The sequence below is a fragment of the Cydia strobilella genome, chromosome 22, assembly GCF_947568885.1.
Source record: "Cydia strobilella chromosome 22, ilCydStro3.1, whole genome shotgun sequence".
NCBI classification, from domain to species: domain Eukaryota; kingdom Metazoa; phylum Arthropoda; class Insecta; order Lepidoptera; family Tortricidae; genus Cydia; species Cydia strobilella.
The window spans coordinates 4,146,652-4,165,956 of NC_086062.1; the positions used below are offsets into that span (position 1 = coordinate 4,146,652).

At 41.9% G+C, this 19,305-nt stretch overlaps 2 protein-coding genes across 4 annotated transcripts in view; both read right to left on the reverse strand.

Moving 5' to 3' along the window:
- The window catches only part of LOC134751438 (uncharacterized), a 365,741-nt gene that overhangs the window by 277,515 nt on the left and 68,921 nt on the right, over positions 1-19,305 (reverse strand). The gene's annotated exons all lie outside the window — the stretch shown is intronic.
- The window catches only part of LOC134751573 (uncharacterized), a 54,224-nt gene that overhangs the window by 12,261 nt on the left and 22,658 nt on the right, over positions 1-19,305 (reverse strand). For 2 of the 3 annotated variants that reach the window (XM_063687034.1, XM_063687032.1), the window contains exons 1-5: positions 18,937-19,052; positions 17,899-18,568; positions 17,266-17,516; positions 16,521-16,684; positions 195-16,147 (exon numbers count right to left, since the gene is read on the reverse strand). In XM_063687034.1, the coding sequence (XP_063543104.1) occupies positions 195-16,147; positions 16,521-16,684; positions 17,266-17,516; positions 17,899-18,549 (17,019 nt within the window). In that variant the 5' untranslated portion in view covers positions 18,550-18,568; positions 18,937-19,052. Of the gene's footprint in view, positions 1-194; positions 16,148-16,520; positions 16,685-17,265; positions 17,517-17,898; positions 18,569-18,936; positions 19,053-19,305 lie in introns of those variants that run through there. The other variant, XM_063687035.1, reaches the window with a different exon arrangement.

Here is a 19,305-nt window from a genome sequence, read left to right on the forward strand (position 1 = left end):
AACTTAAAATGTGCCATTCTCAACCAAAAGGGTACTTTCCATATAGCTTCAATTTGTAATCAAGCTTATCAACAACCGACAATGTGGTACATTTTGGTTGAAAACGTCACAAATGTATTCAAAATCCACTGATGACTCCAACGATTTTAACAAATATAATAGAGGCTTATGAATAAAATTAATGTTGAGCTTACCAGCACGGTTCGGTCCATGTTGTCAGTGCGCACGGTCTCTTCGTAGGTGTAATCGTGCGCGTCGGCGGATGGAAGATTCCAGGGCTCCGAGCCCTCGGGGCTCGAGCTGCGCTCTGGCTTCACCTCGTCCCGATCAGTCCAGGGAGAGCTGATGGCGCGCGTATCGACGAGCTCAGGAGGCGTTGGACCTGGTGTCGGCGACGCTGTGCTGTCTGGAGGCTGAACCGTTGTCGCTGTGGCCAAGTTAAACGCTTGAAGGTTATGTAAGGCAGCCGTAGGTAGCCTTACGTGTCGTACCCCCGGACGGGTTAGCACAGGCTTCAAACCCGCCGGCCCTATTAACCGCTGAAGCAGAAGCGCGTTGGTCGCGCCGCCTTCGCCTCCAACAGTCAATAATTTCGGGCCTCGATTGGTTACAATAGCGATCTGCTGACCGCCTTTCACCATAGACACGGGTAAGATGTAGTTAGCTGGCATCAAAACTGCAGTGGCTGGTTTTCCAGTGGTCCCGCGAGCGACGGTAATGGTCTGCCCGTCAGCTACTATAACATTTCTCTGAGGTTGCGGCCGAGGTTGAGTGATCGTCAGATCTTGATCAAAGGTTATCTTTCGGGCGACTTTACGCGGACTATCTTGTGGAGAGTGACTGTCTAGGCAGCTTTCTGTACAGTCCCCTTGAGAAGTACCGCAGCTACTGTCTTCCGAGCCCATCGTGCGGCAGGTGTCTTCACCGTGAACGGGACTCATATCCCTCGTACCCGATCGACGTGAGCTGGAACTCTTCTTACGTTTCGATGATCCAGGGTTCGAAGGCGGATTGGACCTCCTACGTGGTGCAGGTTTATCTTTGTCTGGTGAGTTTTCTACTTGCTCTTTATATTCAGCCAGTATGTACAGTATCCTTTGGGTAGTTTGCTCGTCTTCTAAAGGTTTCTGCGATGAAGTCTTCGGCGGAACAGAGGAGCTCAATTTAAGGGTGTTCGGTGGATTTGAGGTCGATTTCGGTCTTGATTTTGATTTAGAGCCCACTTTTGGTTTTGATTGGGAAGACATATCCGTGGGGGACGAGTCTGTGGTCACAGTGTGAGGTATTGCGTGCGTCGAAGATGTCGGTGAATCTGCGATACCCGAGGAGTCAGGCGAACGCACGTAGGTTGACGTTGTAGGAGTAGTCACAGTAGTTTTTCTGTTAACATAAGCCACATTTAGTGACTGATTGTTTCCGATAGAGTATAGCACTTGTGAGGTTGATTCTGTAGAACAGTTGCTAGAAGCGTTACCATCGGTAGTGTCTGAAGAAGTATGTATTTTAAAAGAGCTATTGTTTGAGTTTGCACTTGGCGTCGATGTGCTTCTCTCTTTCACTTGTTCTAAAACCATGTCGAATTCTCGCAGCTGTTCTAATGTGGACGAGCTCATCTGAGATTCAGAAGAGGATTGATTTTCTGAAGGGACTTTAACGGGCCGGCTTGCTTGAGATGGCAGTCTAATCGTTTGTTGGCCCAGCGGCGGGGCGGCCGTTAACACAAGTTGTTGGTATACCGGTTGGTTAGCACCGCCAATAACGTTTCTTTGGATTTGGAAAAACGATGGCCTGACGACTCTGGCACCGGGTACCATTTGCGGGGCTTTACTCAACATGGGTAGTTTTATTCTCATTTGCGTTAAGACTGGCTGTGGCTGAGGAGTTTGAGTATTTTCGTTCAAACCACTTGCATGACTATTACTTTCTTCTTGCGAACTCTCATTATTTGTTGTAGTCTGGCTTTGAGGGACAATCTTAATAATAGATGGCTCTATTTCTCCCTGGTTGTTTTGAGATTGTGTTTTAGACGAGTCATCATTTATTAACTCGGTGCTAGGGACTGTTATTAGATTTATAGTTTGCCCTCCACCAATATTGACAGGTATTTGACGCGTGTAAATGACGCCACCGTGCATAGTTTGAATGTTCATGGGCGCGATTGTTTGCTTGATTTGTTGCACGATATTGGATTGCGATTGTGTAGTCACTACTGGTTTCCTAATGAGCAGTGGCGGATTTGCAATATTCCCCATGTGCTCCAAGTTAATTGCATTATCGTTCGCCGGGCATTCAGCATTTTCAGAGTTGTTGTTCACGGGAGGTAAATGAGAATTGTTAGTTGCAGTTTCACCTTGCTTTTGACTGCCTTCTTGAAATACCGGTTTGCCGAATGCTTGGTTAAATTTTGGCAAGCTGGTAGACTTTTCTAAGCCAGGCGTTTTGCTGGACGAGTTCTGTATGAATTTGGCGTAATTTTCTTCATAGATGGAACGAGATTTAATTTCTTGTTGGCTAGGGCTTTCTTTATTTGCAGTCGAACCAGTTGATGATGTGTTCAGTTCTTGAGACTCCGCAGGTTTTGTGGCCAGGGCGTGAACATTTGGAGTCTCAATAGGCTGTAGTCTTAAAACCATACTTCGCTGATGAGGTGCGTTCAGTTGAATAGCTTTGCCGTCCGCAGACTTGCATACGAATTGTACCATTTTTTGTTCATTTGACCCTTGTACGTTAGTAAGATTCGTTAGAAGGTTGACACGCTTTAGTAACTGGCCAGGGCTACCAGTCTTCTGGTTCCCTGTGTTGACAATATGTAGTAGTTGGTTCCCGCCCTGTTGAAGACCGGCGTCGACCAATGACAGGCTGCTAAATGAGTTAGCTTGTGGTGTTAGGGTTCCATTGGAAGTTTGGCCCGATGTCGCATTTTTGTTTTGCACAATATGCAGGACCTGGGTTGCGTTAGGCGTGCTTATAACAGACTGTTGAGAGTTATCTACAAGCGTAATCTGATTGCCCGAAGAATTCTTTCCTTGTACAATATGCAGAACTTGAGGCCCAACTGGGGTCGACTGTGATTGGCTGTTTTCACTGGACCCCGTCTGATTCAACGGTGGGGGCAAAATTTGGGCTAAGGCTTGTTGCAGAGCCATAGCGTTAATTGATGTCTTCGAGTACGTATTTGTTGTAGTTTGCGTGGTGTTTGCGGAGCCTTGTCGTATTTTCTGAGAAAGGATATTTACTAAAGCGTGAGCTCTAGTATTAGTTACAGCCTCTGGTGTTGTAGTGATGCCAGCAGCGCTCATGGCATGCGCGATCTGATTGGTCTTCTCCAATGTTCCATTTTGTTGACGTTGCTGAGAAAACGTTTCAGAACTGTTTTGCTCAGAAGAGTCATAATTTACACTGCTGGCATCAGACTTGGCTGTATTATTTTCGAACGAGTAATCCATATTTTCGGGCGTTATGTTGTTTAGAGTATGCAACTCTGTATCAGAAGAGTTACTTTTCTCCTCTTTAATGTCTGGCAGCTCTTGTTTTATTTCAGGGCTTTCTTCTGCTTTTATTTCCATTTCAAGTGAAATCGTTTGTTCAGTAAACTCAACATTGCTGTCTTGAGATGCAAGACTAGCTTGATTTTGCTGTGCATATTCTTGGAGAGGTAAAGACAAATCGGCAGTTGTTAACTCTGTATATTCGGTTTTTATTTCAGATTGAGAGTCATCGTTGGGGCTATTGTCCACTGAACACTGGGACGGACTGGCGTCCGACACCTGTGTCACTCGCGGGTCACATGTTACTGGATTTTGAGCAGCTGCACTTACGGGAAGCTGGCCTACTTGAACCACTTGGACTATGACGTTTGTTGGGATTGGTATTACATAATCAAAACTACAAAGACCAAAAGGGAAATCTTCCGGTTGAAGTTCATCTTTTGTGTACTGCTGCACCCAGTCAGACTTCAATTCAACGGATGATTTCTTGAAAAATTGCCGAACCTTATCCCGTAGTTCGATGAAATTTACATGTTGCCTTATTTTCTTTATTTGATCGTCGTTGTTCGTTCTTACATCGTTGCAGTCGTCGGGGTCTACGGACTTAGAAACCGGCTGAGATTGCTTTACGTCCGACAGAGTCGCAGCCGAAATATTTGATTCGCTTTGTTTTTTCAAAATTTGGATGACTCTGCCGGACCCCTCACCAAAACCCATATTGAAATTTGTTTCACTAGCCTCAATTTTTGGGTCTTCTTGGGCGGCATCAGTTTTATTATATTCGTAACTAATTTCTTCAACAAATGTTTGTGTTGCGGGATCCGGTTGATAAGTATCATAATATTCTAAGTCAACAAATAAACGTTCATCAGCAACGTCGCCTGGAGCGACATCATAACAAACACTATTTACGGGCCAGTTGCCCATCAGATCTTCAATTTCAATACATTCTTTATGAAAAGGGCGTGAATATGAAAACTTAACTGACGAACAATATTCTAGTAGTCTCTTATATTCTTTGCTGTAGGCTAATTCAAGCATGCTAAATTGCGTTTGTTTTGAACAGTCAATATTTTTACCTTTTCTATATTTCTTTTCTGACACTTTTACGTCTCTCATGCTCATTTTACGTTTTCGGGAATACGTAATTTTAGGTTCTTTTACGTGAAAATCGATATCATGTAGGTCACTCGGTACATCGTAAGTCACGCTTTCACTATTTAATTCTTGAACTAGGCTGTCGTTAGATAGGTTGCTGTTATTGCTACCTGATTGGCTCAATGGAAATATGTATACGTCTTCAAACTCAAAACCTTTGAGATTGATATCATCAGCATTATTAGAGCAAGGCGACGCAACGACAACTGTCTCTTCCTCAACAACGTTGGGACTTGAATATACAGCTTTTGTTTTGTTATTGTCTACATCATTTTCAGTTGTGATGTTTACAGTTAAGAAGTCATCTTCTTGAATTAACTCGTACTTGCACTCTGGCTTTGATTTTAGAGGACAATTTTTGTTAGTAATTATTTCACAAGGTGGTGTGTCCTTTCTAATCTGCTCCTTTAAACTTACGCTTTCCATATTAAAATCAGTTACGGAAACATTATCTTTTGTGTAGACAGTAATATTGCTACTTACTGAATTTGTTGTAGTAATGTTTTGTTTCTTTTTGGGCCGTTTAGTATAATCATGATAGTTAAAAAAGATTTTCTTACTATCTATAAAATCTGGTGATTTAATCTCCGAATCGGGATTTATTCCCGAAGCATCGTCTTTAGCCATTTGGGTTATTTCTTTACTGGTGTTCATCAACGTTTCAACAATATCTATATCGTCAACGTCTGTAGCAATAACCACAACTTCACAAACGTCAGTAGGTAGCTCGTCTATAGAGATTTCATCCAATCCATCACTAATATCCATTTCTTCTATATGCAAAGTGTCGGTAGTTGGATCTTGGTTACTGGTATTTTTACTCTTTTTTATATGATTTTCTTTAGTTTCTGTGTGTTCGGTGAGCGGTATGGGAGAATTTACTGTTTGTATATCATCTATAGCACCTTTGACGGTAGTGACAATTTCACTGAGGTCTGTACTTATTTGTTCGTCACTATGAACAGTTTCACTATTATCGCTAAAAGGTGTTGGCGCAGTTACAACATGTATGTCCTCTATTTTGTCTTTGTTGGAGTAGTCAGTTTCGCTTAGTGAGCCTACCAAGTAATTTTCTACCTCCTTTGACTGTCTGTTGTTGCTGTTGATTACGCTCATTTGATTATCTTCATCGTCAGTTTCAGTATTATCGCTAAGCGGTGGAGGAAACGTAACTTCTTGATTGTCATCGGATAAATCTTTGCCGAAATCGGCTTTGCTTGGTGATGAGGCAGAACTTGCTACCTCCTTTGATTGTATTAGATCGTTTGCTTCATCTTCACCGCTAGTTTGAGTATTATCGCTAAACAGCGGTGGAGACATTTCTTCTTGGTGGTCCTCAGTAATGTATTTGTCGAAACTTTCTACGTCCTTCAATTGTAATATATTGTTTACTGCCTCTTCATTGCTCAAGTTAATATCCATTTGTTTCTCTTTGTCAGCTTCGGCATTATCGATACGTGGCAGCGGGAAGTTTGTTTGTTGGTTATCCTCTGTAATGTCTATGTCTAAACCTTCAGTTTCGTTAGATGATGCGGCAGAATATTCCACCTCCTTCGATTGTGATACATCATTTACTGCCTCTACGTTATTGATATTAATACTCATATCATTTTCATTTTCAAATGCATTTTTATCGGTGCGCGATGGTGATGTTACTTCTTGGCTGCTCTCTATAACATCCATGAAGTTAATATCCATTTGTTTCTCTCTGTCAGCTTCGTTACGTGGCAGCGAAGAGGGTGTTTGTTGGTTATCATCTGTAATGTCTCTGTCTAAAACTTCAGTTTCGTTAGATGATGCGGCGGAATATTCTACCTCATTCGATTGTGATACATCATTTACTGCCTCCTCGTCATTGATATTGATACTCATATCATTTTCTTTTTCAAATGCATTATTATCGGTAAGCGATGGTGATATTACTTCTTGGCTGCACTCTATAACATCCATGAAGTTAATATCCATTTGTTTCTCTCTGTCAGCTTCAGTATTATCGTTACGTGGCAGCGAAGAGGGTGTTTGTTGGTTATCATCTGTAATGTCTCTGTCTAAACCTTCAGTTTCGTTAGATGATGCGGCGGAATATTCTATCTCCTTAGATTGTGATACATCATTTACTGCCTCCTCGTTATTGACACTCATGTCATTTTCGCTGTCAAATTCATTATTATCGGTGAGCGATGGCGATGTTACTTCTTGGCTGTCCTCTATGACATCCATCAAGTTAATACACATTTGTTTATCTCTGTCATCTTCAGCATTATCGTTACGTGGCAGCGGGGAGGGTGTTTGTTGGTTATCCTCTGTAATATCTCTGTTTAAACCGTCAGTTTTGCTACATGATGCGGCGGGATATTCTGCCTCGTTCGATTGTGACACATTTACTGCCTCCTCGTTATTGATATTAATACTTATGTCACTTTCTTTGTCAAATTTATTATTATTGGTAAGCGAAGCTGATGTTACTTCTTGGATATCCTCTATATCTTTGACTTCAGATGAGTTCGTTTCTTTGGGTGAGCACGCGACAAAATTATCTACTTCCTTTAAAAATGAAACGTCATTCAGCTCTGTCTCTTCATTGCTAACGCTTATACTTGTTCGTTTCTTTTTAACGCCATTTTCATTGTTATTACTAAACGGTGGTGGAGAGGTAAGTTTGTCGTTGTCATCTCCAACTTTTGCCAAACATGTGACAGAATTGTCATCCCTCGAATGTGTTGGTGTATACTTTGCTGACTGATCGTTAACAGCGTCTGTATTTGTTTGATTTTCTTCGTCATCACCTCCGGTACTATCGCTAAGCGGTGGCGAAGATATTAGTTCTAGATTGTCCGTTGTAATCACCTTTGAATAGGGCGTATTATCGTTAAATACTTCGTTCAAGACATTTTTGTATATTTTATTTTCTTCATCAAAAGTTTCAACATAATCGCTGAGCAATGAAGGGGAAGATACTTCTCGATATTCTAATAAAAAATCGTTGTCGAAAGTGTCAATATCGCTAGGTAAGCATGCAACACTATTTTGAACCTCTTTCAATTGCAATGCATTGTCGTCACCCATAATTGTATCAGTTTGAGCTGGTTCCAACTCTTCCGTTTCTGAATTATCCATAAGACTACCGGGTACTTCTTCGGGCGTTTCTTTCCCAAGTTTTGCAATATCAGTTGGACTCATTATGGAATCGACAATCATCTTAGTATCTTGTAGATTGGTCTCTTCGTGCTTGTCCTCACTTTGGGAATTCATATCAGTGTCACTTGTACTATCAGTAAGCAAATTCAGACAATCATCTTCAATGTTTTCGACAGTTGTAGTTTTATATTTAGGGTAAGCTTCAAAAGTGTTTGACTGGAACTCCATATTTTCTTTATCGATGGGCATACTAGGAGTTTTAAGGCTGGAGTTTAAACTTTTCAACGCTAATGTCCTTAATTTCAATATTTTACTCGCAACAATATCACCTACGATTTCTTCAGCTCTTCTTTTCAATTTATTTGGCGAAGATTTGTTTTTTAAATGTAATTCCCTTCTACGCGCAAATTCCCAACGGCATAGTAAATTGGGATTATCTTCTAGGAATTTTAGTGTTATCGTTAGAAGTTTGGGTGTCTCGAATGCCATTATAAGTTTTTCTGCACTCGCAGTGTTATCACAAACGGGCAACAGGTTTCGAATTTCTGTTACTGGTACTTTAGATGACGCTGATAGAATTTCTTGAGAGTATCCAAATTTTGTCATGGTCCATTCAGAATCACAAGTCGATGGTAGTAGTACTTTAGATTCTCGGACCAATTCAGTTTTTAATTTATTGCGCAACTGTACTAACGTATCGTAAATCTTCATAACCGGTGAAGTACAGCATGGGTTTTCCAGAGAAGGTTGACTGTCATCATCCCAACTATTTAAAATTGATAATGAAGGACAACGTGATAACTGTGGTGAACTACATGGTTCATCAACATCAAATTCAATGAACTCTTCAGCATTGTCTTGGTTCATTTTGTATGTTTCGATATCACTTGCCTTTTCACTCATTCTACAAACGTTTTCAGTTTGAAGAATCGAGTTACTAAGCCGCTCCATTTTAACATAGCAATGCTTCATTTTTTTCATAAGTTCATATTTTTTTATAAGCGTTTCGCATTTAACAATTTTCACAACACATTTTTTAAGATTATATTGTTCCTCATTTCTGATTATCTTATTTTCTTCCGTCGCAACATTAGTTACCGTTTCCGTTTCGTTTTTATTTTGTTCCTGAACGTCTGTTGAAATGACCACTTCCTCGTCATTTTCCGTTATGTCAATTACTGGAGTTTCCGCAGGAACTATGCCAAGGTCTTGCAGTAATGCGCTCTTCAAATTAACAACAGCGGCTCCGCTCTTGACAGGAGAAGGGAGGTTAACTTTGTCTGTTTCTACACCAAGATCTTGTAACAATAAATTCGCCAGCGCCACGACTTTCGCAGGCTCTATGTTTGTATTATAGTCAGATTCTAGTGTTTGGCTTTCTATACTGTCATTAGAAGAATCGTCAATTTCGATGACATCAGTCGTATCTGAAACTATAGGAGTAGCTTGTCCCAATAAAGGCGTAGGTGTCGTTTGTGCTTGGGTTAATTTATCAGCATTAGAATCAGTTTCTTCTTTAGTGATTATACTTGTCATAGATGATGCAAAAGATAACAGTTTACTCTGATGTCTGGTCAGTAAAGAGTTCTTTTCTAACGGCAATGGTTGTGATTTAGGCTTCGTTCTATTGCTTTTAAACAAGTCACCGTTAAGCATTTTGACTTCGCATCTTTGATCAAACTTTTTCTGATGTATGGCAATTGTTACTTGATCATGATTTGTGGCATATTTGCCAAATTCAGTGTTAAAACTACGAGTCTGAACCTCGTCTTCGTCGTCACTGATTAAATTTACAGTGTCAACAGGTATCGACGCAGCTTTTGCCTCTTTAACACGTAAATCCTGAATTTGATGAATCATTTTAGTGGAATCATTTTTCATCTGGACTTGTTTATAATTCACAGTGTATCGTTTTCCGGCGTTATGAGCGTTCCCCGCTAGAATAGCTCGCATGGTGGGGTGCTCGAACAAAGAATCGAAATCACCATGTACTTTACCAAAAATCGTAGCTTTGAATACTTTGCCATTCGGAAGAAAAATACGAACTAATTTTTTATTTGGGTCGTCTAAAGAATCTTCTTCAATTTTTATATCTCCTTTCATGTATGTTCCTGTCTTTAGACTTTTTTTAGTATCAATAACATTTTTATAACTAGCGTTTCTCAATGCACGAGTCGTTGCTTGTAGTTCAGGCCTTTCGATGTCTTTAAGATTGTTATGTTGTGTTTCTGGCTTGGCATTTATATTAGACTCTTTAAGGTTTGATAACTGTCGATCGACAAATTTGCACTCGTCCACCTTTTCAGTGCTAAAGTTCTGATTTGCACTTTTGTCATTAAGAACTTCATTGATATTTTCCTTACACAAAAGCGACTTACTTGTATCTATCGTTTCCTGCTGTCCTTTACTCAAAGTTTCATCAAGCTGGTTACATTTTAGTATTGCAGTATTTGAATGTACATCCTTCGTTTCCTTTTGTTCAGTTTCTGCTGTTGATGTTTCGATGATTTCCACAATATCGTCTTCTACCACCGACACGGGATTATTATTTACGTTAGAGCACTCTAGGGGTGGTATTCGCACTGGTTTTTGCGGATCGGTTTCAATATTTATTTTATTTTCAGCATTTGTCGGCATCGTGTTGCCTGTATTTGGTGAAATAATACTACTGTTGGATTTGATAACCGTCGTTGTATCTGTTGGCATCTCTGTGTTTGGTACAATATTCAATATTTGTGACTTATTATTTTCAAATTCATCCCTTCTGCCTTCTATAGAACCACGTCTCTCAAGTGATTCAGATACATTTTCTGTTGTTTCAGAATGTTTAACAACGTTTTGATCATTAAGCGGTAAATTGACTGCCAGTTTTTGTTGGACAACGTTTTGGCCATCAACTACCACCAACTTCAATTTATTACTTTCATCAAGCAGTATCGATGAACCAACTGCAGTAGTTTGTTTAATAACTTTCTGGTCTTCGATTACAGTTGGCTTTAACTTAGTTGCTTCATCAACAAAAAGCGGAAGTCCGGTAGGTTCAGAACCAGAAGTTTTGGGTGTTGCTTTTTCATCAATAACACAGTCTTCAGTAGTTATATCTCTATTTGCTAATATTGTCAGATTCTGGTCTTTATTTGCTAATATTTTCAGATTCTGATTTTTAGCGATAACAGTTACTTCCTTCACAGACGTTTTGGCAAGTTGATCGCCTAGTTGATTTTTTAGTTTTTCTATTACCACTGTTGGTTCCAATTTAATATTAGATTGAGATGTGGCTTCAGTATTTTTAATAACTTCTGATTGTTTATCTTGTTCTGTTACTGAATCATTCGATCTCAGCTCTTGTATCGATGTGTTTTCAAGCTTGTAAGTTTCAACCATTGCACCTGAGGACTTTAATACTATAGAACTGTTTAGCTCTTCTTCAAAATCAATTAGTTCGTTGTTTTCAGCAACATTTTGTTGCGTTTCTAATGGACTTGAGAGTTCATTTTTATCTTTTTTATTTTTGTTTAGTATTCTATTTGAAGTACGCGTTGTAATTTTTATGCTATCTTTATTTTCATTTTTAACATTGGTAACAGACGTATTCTCATGCGTAATAGCATTATCTTTTACTTTTAGTTTGATTGTATTTCTTTTAAGTGGCATTCGAGGACGTTTAACAGGTGCCACTTTTTTATTAGTTATCTTATTCGATGATCTTAGCCAAATACGACGGCAAGATTGTTTGTTCTCTTTTGAACTTGACGCTTGAACTGTAGAAACTATATTTTCATTATTTGCTTCAGTTGCTGGAGTCTTTACACTTGCGGTTACCGCTACAATGCCATTTTTAGTGCTTGGCACTAATATGGGATTAGGTTTAACAGTGCCGTTTTTCGGCGATTCCTGCTGTAAAAGCTTTCCTAGAGTTACTTTATTACTTAACGGTGTGTAGGTGAGAGCTATAGGTGGAAGCCCGCCCAAGTGACTTATCTTTCTATTTATAAGGGACTGGCGCTTTAGTTTTATTCTCTCTTTGTCTTGTTCCGTGTTTAAAGGGACATCATCATTCGACAGCCTGCGTATATGAGATTCCTTGTCGACATCATTCGTATGATTTTCATGCACTTGAGATAGCACCTTTCTTTCACAATTCCTGTTCATATTAAAATCTAGATTTGGAGGTTCGGGAGTCTCACTTACGGCATCTGAAAGTCTAAGTGCAGTTTCCAGGCTTATGCTATCTTCAACCGGCATGTCCAAATCTTCTTTTTCGAAGTCTTGAGTCACGTGTTCATTTTCCATTGCGGTTGGGTTTGATACATTAGTGGTAGTCGTAGCGTTGCCGATAATAAATGGATTTATGACCGGCGCGGCAAACTGCGTAGTTTGGTATAATGCTAAATTAGGGGCTGCGTTTACAGCAAATACATTTTGGTTTATCGCGCAAAGCTCGGCATTCACTTGGCTCTCGTGGATACGTATCGTTGGGAATGGATCGTAAACAAGATCTTGGCGTATAACAACAACAGGCGCAGATTGTGGCACCGATGCAAGTATTACATTAGTCGGTAAAATATTGTTCATATATTGGTTCGCTTCTATATGCGTCAGTATATTGTTAGCTGTATTCTGAGCTACTTGATCAGTTATGATTGTGGTAGTTGGTGCATATTGCTGCACAGTCTCAGATTTACTTTCTGGTGGACTGTTTTCTATATGTGTTGCGGCTGGATGACTAGAATTATTTACTATCACATTCGTATAGTCTTTTGTGGAGAAGGTATTCACGCCAGAACGAACGAGACTATCTGCTGTTGTTGAATTGGTTTGATTCTTACGTATGATTGTCTTAGGATTAACAATGCGAGTTTTTTCCTTAGACGTAGTAGCTGCCTTGGAAACAATAGAGTTTGATTTTGGAATGTGTTTATGACTTTTCCCTTTAGCCACGGGTGCAGTTTGAACGGGATAAGCGTCCTCGTCAGAAGATATTTCTCCTAATTCTCGACGTAAATCATCGTCTATTAGATCGTCTAGCATATCGAAATCTGAATTTGGAATCGTGGAAGTATGAGGAACGCCCCTAGTCATATTTGAACTAGATTGTTTATTTTGGACTTCAAATTTCTTATGCATTTCTGGAGATGTCTTTTTGATAACTTCAGCATTTCTAGGCTTTTTAGGGACTTCGGAATGTTTATCAGTGTCTGGGTTACGAGTAGTTGAGCTAGCTTTTGAGCTATGGTGTTCGCGTTTCTTGGTGTCAGAAGATTTATTCTGTAATAAACTTTGTCCAAGCTCGCTCCCACGCTTGCCGCTTGTCCTTGAACTGCCTTGAGAATATCTTCCTTGGTCTTTCTTTAGTGCTAGCTCTAATGCATTAGGACCAAGCGGCTCTGTTTTTCGGGCTCTTATAGCATCCATAACGCGTTTCCACTCATCATCTGACGATGATTCTTTCTTCGTCGAGCAAGTGTCTAGGATATTGATGTTTTTTACTTTGGTGCCCACTAATGTTTGTTGTTTTGAAACCTGATTTTCTACTTTGGTTTGAGGATTTAGAGACTGGTGCGATCCGTCGCTCGTTGAAGACCCTATTGAGGCATTATCTATGTATATATTGACATTTGGTTTCATAAGAGTTGGATTACGCAGTAGGAGTAGTAAATCCGCGTCTTCTCTATTCGGCAGATTATCAGCAGCATTGTTAATGGTGGTAGGCGTATTGCTATGAGGCTGAACGGTAGGTGACCTTGTAGACTCTAACATACTAGACAGTAGGGGACAACCTCTCTTTAAGGCCGAGCCAGATTGGTTGATTCTCCTTATCACTTTCTGTGGGTCTTGTACATCCGGGTTCGTTATACCGACCCTAGATATTGTAATTTCATTTTTCAGACATTTGGCCTTACTTATTTTGTGTTCAATGATCTTTTTGTTTAGTTCTACATTAAAAGAGTCTGTCAGTGGTAATTTAATTTCGTTTTGCTTATTTTTATGCATGTAACTGAGTCGAGAGAAAGTGGCAGGAGCATTCTCAGTTTTCTTTTGTTGTAACTGTTGTTTGGCACATTGTGGAGTTACTAAGTCTGTCCTTTTTGCTGTTGATGAAGGTGTTTGAATAGTCAATTTAACATCTTTATTTAAATCTACGGACACATTTTTGTCAGAGCCTGCATGTATAGATTTGTAAAGTTCCTTCAAAAACTCGTCAATATCATTCTTTTCTGTTTTAAGTGGAGTCTTAGTATCAGTATCAACTTTCTCACGGTTTTGAATTGGACCACTTCGACAAATTTGTGTGCTACTATTAGAATGCAAGGGTTGGGCCGAATTTAATGCATCACTCTGTGGTGTAACATAATACGGTTTCGCATGACTTGCTCGACCATGTAGCATATCTTGAGGTGTAGGGATGTGTCTTTTTGTAGCATTGTAACTCGATCCTGGCACCTCTGTAATATTTTGCATAGAATTACTGAGCTTTTGTGATCGCATCAGGTCGCTATTCAAATTCGTCATTTGGCTACTTACATTTTGCGCGGGTTTAGACATATAAGTTCGATGTATATTGCTGTGCGCTTGCGATTTAGTGAAATCATCTTTAGCCATAGTGGTTTGACTTGGTGGTTTTATGACAGTATTGCTAATAATTTTTGGCGAGAGCTGTGAAGCATTCGATTTTACGTGCTGCTGACTGAAGTAATTAGGGTCATTTATTAAAAGCGGTTTCTTCGGAAGTTCTTGTTTATCCGTAGATAAGTTTTGCATGGATTTGTGTAATGGGTGATACACTATTGCTGGCTTCGGTGGCGTAACATTTAGATCGTGCGGCCTCACTTCTGCTGTTTTTGCAGGGGAAGCATAATTCGTTTGAGTCATATTTGGTGACTGGTTTAGCATAGTTTGCTGTATAACTTTTACGGGACTATGTGTTGTGTATTCACAAAGTTTTTGGCTTTCATTCAACATTTTTTGTGGCATGTGTACAGGATTGTTGTATTGCTGCAGATACTTCTGCGAGTTATATACATTCTGTTGGCTTTGTAGTTTATCTTTAGACTCTTTACAAGGTATTCTAGGCATGTTATCAGTAGTGCCTTTCAAAAGGTTAATCACGTCATTTGAAAGAGTTTCCAACTGTTTACATTGTTTTTTATTCAAGTAGACTTTAGGTATTTCATCTGGATTGTATATTTTCATGCCAACAAGTGAACTGCCTTGCGTTGGAGTATGTGCCGGGGGTGGTCTAGCCAAGTTGGTCTGTGTTGGAGTATGTGCCGGGGGTGGTCTAGCCAAGTTGGTCTGTGTTGGAGTATGGGCTGAGGGTGTTCTAGCCAAGTTGGTCTGTGTTGGAGTATGGGCTGAGGGTGGTCTAGCCAAGTTGGTCTGTGTTGGAGTATGGGCTGGTGATGGTCTAGCCAAGTTGGTCTGTGTTGGAGTACGGGCCGGAGCTGGTCTAGCCAAGTTGGTCTGTGTTGGAGTACGGGCCGGAGCTGGTCTAGCCAAGTTGGTCTGTGTTTGAGTATTGGCTGGAGCTGGTCTAGCCACGGCTCTAAGTTTATTTTGGTTCCTTCTAAACTGTAGGAGTTTATGCAGACTAGATTTCACTTGTGGATTGACTAAGTGTCTGTGAGCTAGTTGGTTAGGTGTCAAGTAAGGTGATTTCGCTCTTGTCACATCAGAGTCACTACTTGTCGTCGTGACTGTTGGTGAGCTCATGGGTTGAGTTTTAATGTCATTTATCACAGGGCTTTGCATCTCACTTTTAATTGTAGTTTTAGTATTGTCTAGTTTTTGCCGATCTGCACTAAGTCTTTCTGGCGATTTGAGTTCGTCCATAGAGAACACTCCATCAACCAGAACGCTAGGGTCGCCTGAGATTTGATCACTGTCAGTTACACTGACGTAGCTAAACGTGGACTCTCTTCGACGTTCCTTTTTCTTTCTTACTCTCTTTTCCCCATCCTGCACTGGTGAGGATACTTTAGCGACCTTCATTCCAAGTAAACTGTTCAATGACCCTGTCGCTGGTTGTTCAGACTTGTCTTTCTTTCTCTCCTTTTTGGTTTTCTTATCTTTGTCTTTTCGTCGCTCCGTGCTGCTATCTTTGCTGTCATCTTGTTTGTGGGTCTTCTTCTTTTTTTGTTCCTTGTCCTTCTCTTTGGCGCGTTTCTTCTTTTCCTTCTTGACGTCTGCTATTGTACAGAGCGGGTCTTCGTCTTCAGAATCGACGACACTTGCCTTAGACTTTTTCTTGCCGAATGCCTGGTCTATTTCGCTGTCATCGGCACTTTCCGTTTGTTCAGGATCGAAGAATGCGTTTTGCCATATCTCTTCTGGCTCCTCGAATTGGACCTCATGTTCATATCCTGCGGACGATTATAAGGTTGGTTTAGAGTATAAAAATAATTTAGTTAAACAAATTATTAATTTAGTTAATTTAGAAAAACTGTGAAAAAAGGTTTATTTGATGTTGACTTTTAAACCGTAAATTAGCTTAGAGACCCCCCCCCCCCCCCCCCACACACACACACACACTAGCGTCTTTTGAGCGTGGGCTAGCCAGCGCTATGGAAAATGATGTCGCTGTGCAGTTGCGCCAACGTTACGTCGAGCAGCAGCCATAGAGTTCAGTAGACGATGCTAGGGAGACGCTAGTGTTGGGCCTTTCTTAATTTTAGCATGGAATTCGTTCGGGGCCCTCACTGACTCATTGAATATTACCCTGAAATGGGAACATACCTTTCTCAATGCCGTAATAGACGTCATTCTCATCATCCTCCTCCTCAGGCAGATGCTGGTAGGCGTTGGGGTCCAGGTTGAGGTACTTGAGCTCGGTGGTGACGGCGCGGGTGCCTCCGCGGGTCTTCTCCATGTACGACCGGCAGTTTTCCAGGAGAACCTCCCTGGAAGAAAAACAATATAGAATGTAGATAGATATACACAGTTAAGTAATACAGAAAATGCAGCAATTCAAGTAGAGGTAAACAACAGACAGGTGTATGTACAGTGAAAATAGAACATTAACAGTAAGTACTCTTCAGTATTCTTCGAGTGACAAATATATTGTCAGGTGCGACTGGCGCCGCTATAAACGACTGAGTACTATTAATTCTTAGTTTTTACTGTAATATTAGCATAAGTCAATAGATTAGACCGGAATATTGTGTTATTTTGCTAGTTATCGTGTCGTACGGCTGCGATCGTGGCCCACAAATGGTCTCGCCAGAAGAACAGCGCTTACTTTTGGGTCAGTATTATGCTGAGGCGAGACCATTTCGTGGTAAACTTTAACTTCTACCTATTTCATGTATGCTTGTAGTTTTTAGTTATACTTTTGTATGTAATTTTAGTTTTAATTTTATCACGAATAAGATATTTGATTCTGATTCTATTTCAGCTGGGGAGTCTCGAGATTTTCACATTTTTCACCAAGTTTCTCTTTATGCGGTATCTAAATGTCTTTTAGTATTTTGTATTTGCTAACCTGTCCATATCCCACGACAGAGTCTTGACCCTCGGCCCAGAGAGCAGAACAGCCAGATCCTGACACAGTTCCGGCTCCAACCCCAAAGCCTCCCCTTCTGTGAGGATAGCGGTCGACAACACATTCGCCTGGTGCTGCTGGGACTGCTTCAGTTGGAGGGTCTCTGACGTTTTCACGAGGTTGCTCTGTGTTCGGCTGTCGTTCGCCCAGCTGCCGTACTCCGATGTGGTTTCTGGAGTCGATTCTTGGGCCTGGAAGAAGAAAGTGTATTCAGTTAGACTTGGTTTCTGTTGGATTTAGAGGGCCGGATTAAGGGTCGGTTGCACCAAACCGTTTGTCATCGTTAAAGTGTTCTGTGCTCGTAGTGCTTGCCGCACGCATGCACTACGAGCACAGACGGTGCACGCTGAAGGCGGTGAGCGCGCACTCGGCACTGACCTGGGGCAGGCGGGGGGGATCACGGTGGTGGCGACGCGCTCGTAGTGCTTGCGTGCGGGGTGCACGCTGAAGGCGGTGAGCGGCACTCGGCACTGACCTGGGGCAGGCGGAGGGGAGGCACGGTGGTGGCGACGCGCTCGTAGTGCTTGCGTGCGGGGTGCACGCTGAAGGTGGTGAGCGGCACTCGGCACTGACCTGGGGCAGGCGGGGGGGAGGCACGGTGGTGGCGACGCGCTCGTAGTGCTTGCGTGCGGGGTGCACGCTGAAGGCGGTGAGCGGCACTCGGCACTGACCTGGGGCAGGCGGAGGGGAGGCACGGTGGTGGCGACGCGCTCGTAGTGCTTGCGTGCGGGGTGCACGCTGAAGGTGGTGAGCGGCACTCGGCACTGACCTGGGGCAGGCGGGGGGGAGGCACGGTGGTGGCGACGCGCTCGTAGTGCTTGCGTGCGGGGTGCACGCTGAAGGCGGTGAGCGGCACTCGGCACTGACCTGGGGCAGGCGGGGGGGAGGCACGGTGGTGGCGACGCGCTCGTAGTGCTTGCGTGCGGGGTGCACGCTGAAGGTGGTGAGCGGCACTCGGCACTGACCTGGGGCAGGCGGGGGGGAGGCACGGTGGTGGCGACGCGCTCGTAGTGCTTGCGTGCGGGGTGCACGCTGAAGGCGGTGAGCGGCACTCGGCACTGACCTGGGGCAGGCGGGGGGGAGGCACGGTGGTGGCGACGCGCTCGTAGTGCTTGCGTGCGGGGTGCACGCTGAAGGCGGTGAGCGCGCACTCGGCGCGCAGGCGCACGCTGTCCGTGAGGCGGCCGCCCAGCTGCGTGAACCAGCCTGCCAGCGTCTGCTCATACAGCCGCGCCTCCGATTCCTAGAAGCCGTATTCGCACTTGAATTTTTAAAGAAAATTTGACCTTAGGGGCATGCATAAAAAGTGTCGGATACGCGACGCTATTTTTATAACACTTCTGATAATGCTAAGAAGCCAATATTTCGCATGATAACGTTTGCTAACTTAGTTTTCAATTCAATAGACGAACTTCACACGTTTTCCACGGATCTTAGCACTGCACTTACCTTTTGTTTTTACATTAAATTATATACCATATACATGAATTGCTTAATACGCTTCAACATATTTGATGGCAAGGAATTAGACCGGCTCCCTGCCGACACCGGCTCACTGAGTAGCTACGGACCTCCCAAAAACAAAAAAGAAAGTTATAACTATAAAATTACCTTTTCAGGTTTAAGTTTGAGCTGCTCTAGTTCGTTCATGCCGGCAGTGATGGAGCGAACGTACAGCTCGCATATGAACGGCTTCATCAAAACGTCCGTTTTTAGCTCCTTACACTGAAACGATACAATGTAGTTATAATGATGAACCCCTGAAAACCTTGAAATCGACTGTCCGGACAAGTGCAACGGTTGCAATCTTATATTCTAAAATAGTCAATGTTTTTGACACCTGTACTCTTGTCAGCTTTAACTATTATAACCATTAAATATTATTACAATTTTCATAAAGTACATATTGTGTGTCTAAGCTAATTATACACCATTAAGGTATCTTTATTCTTACGGTTATCGTAAAAGCTCATTTCATTG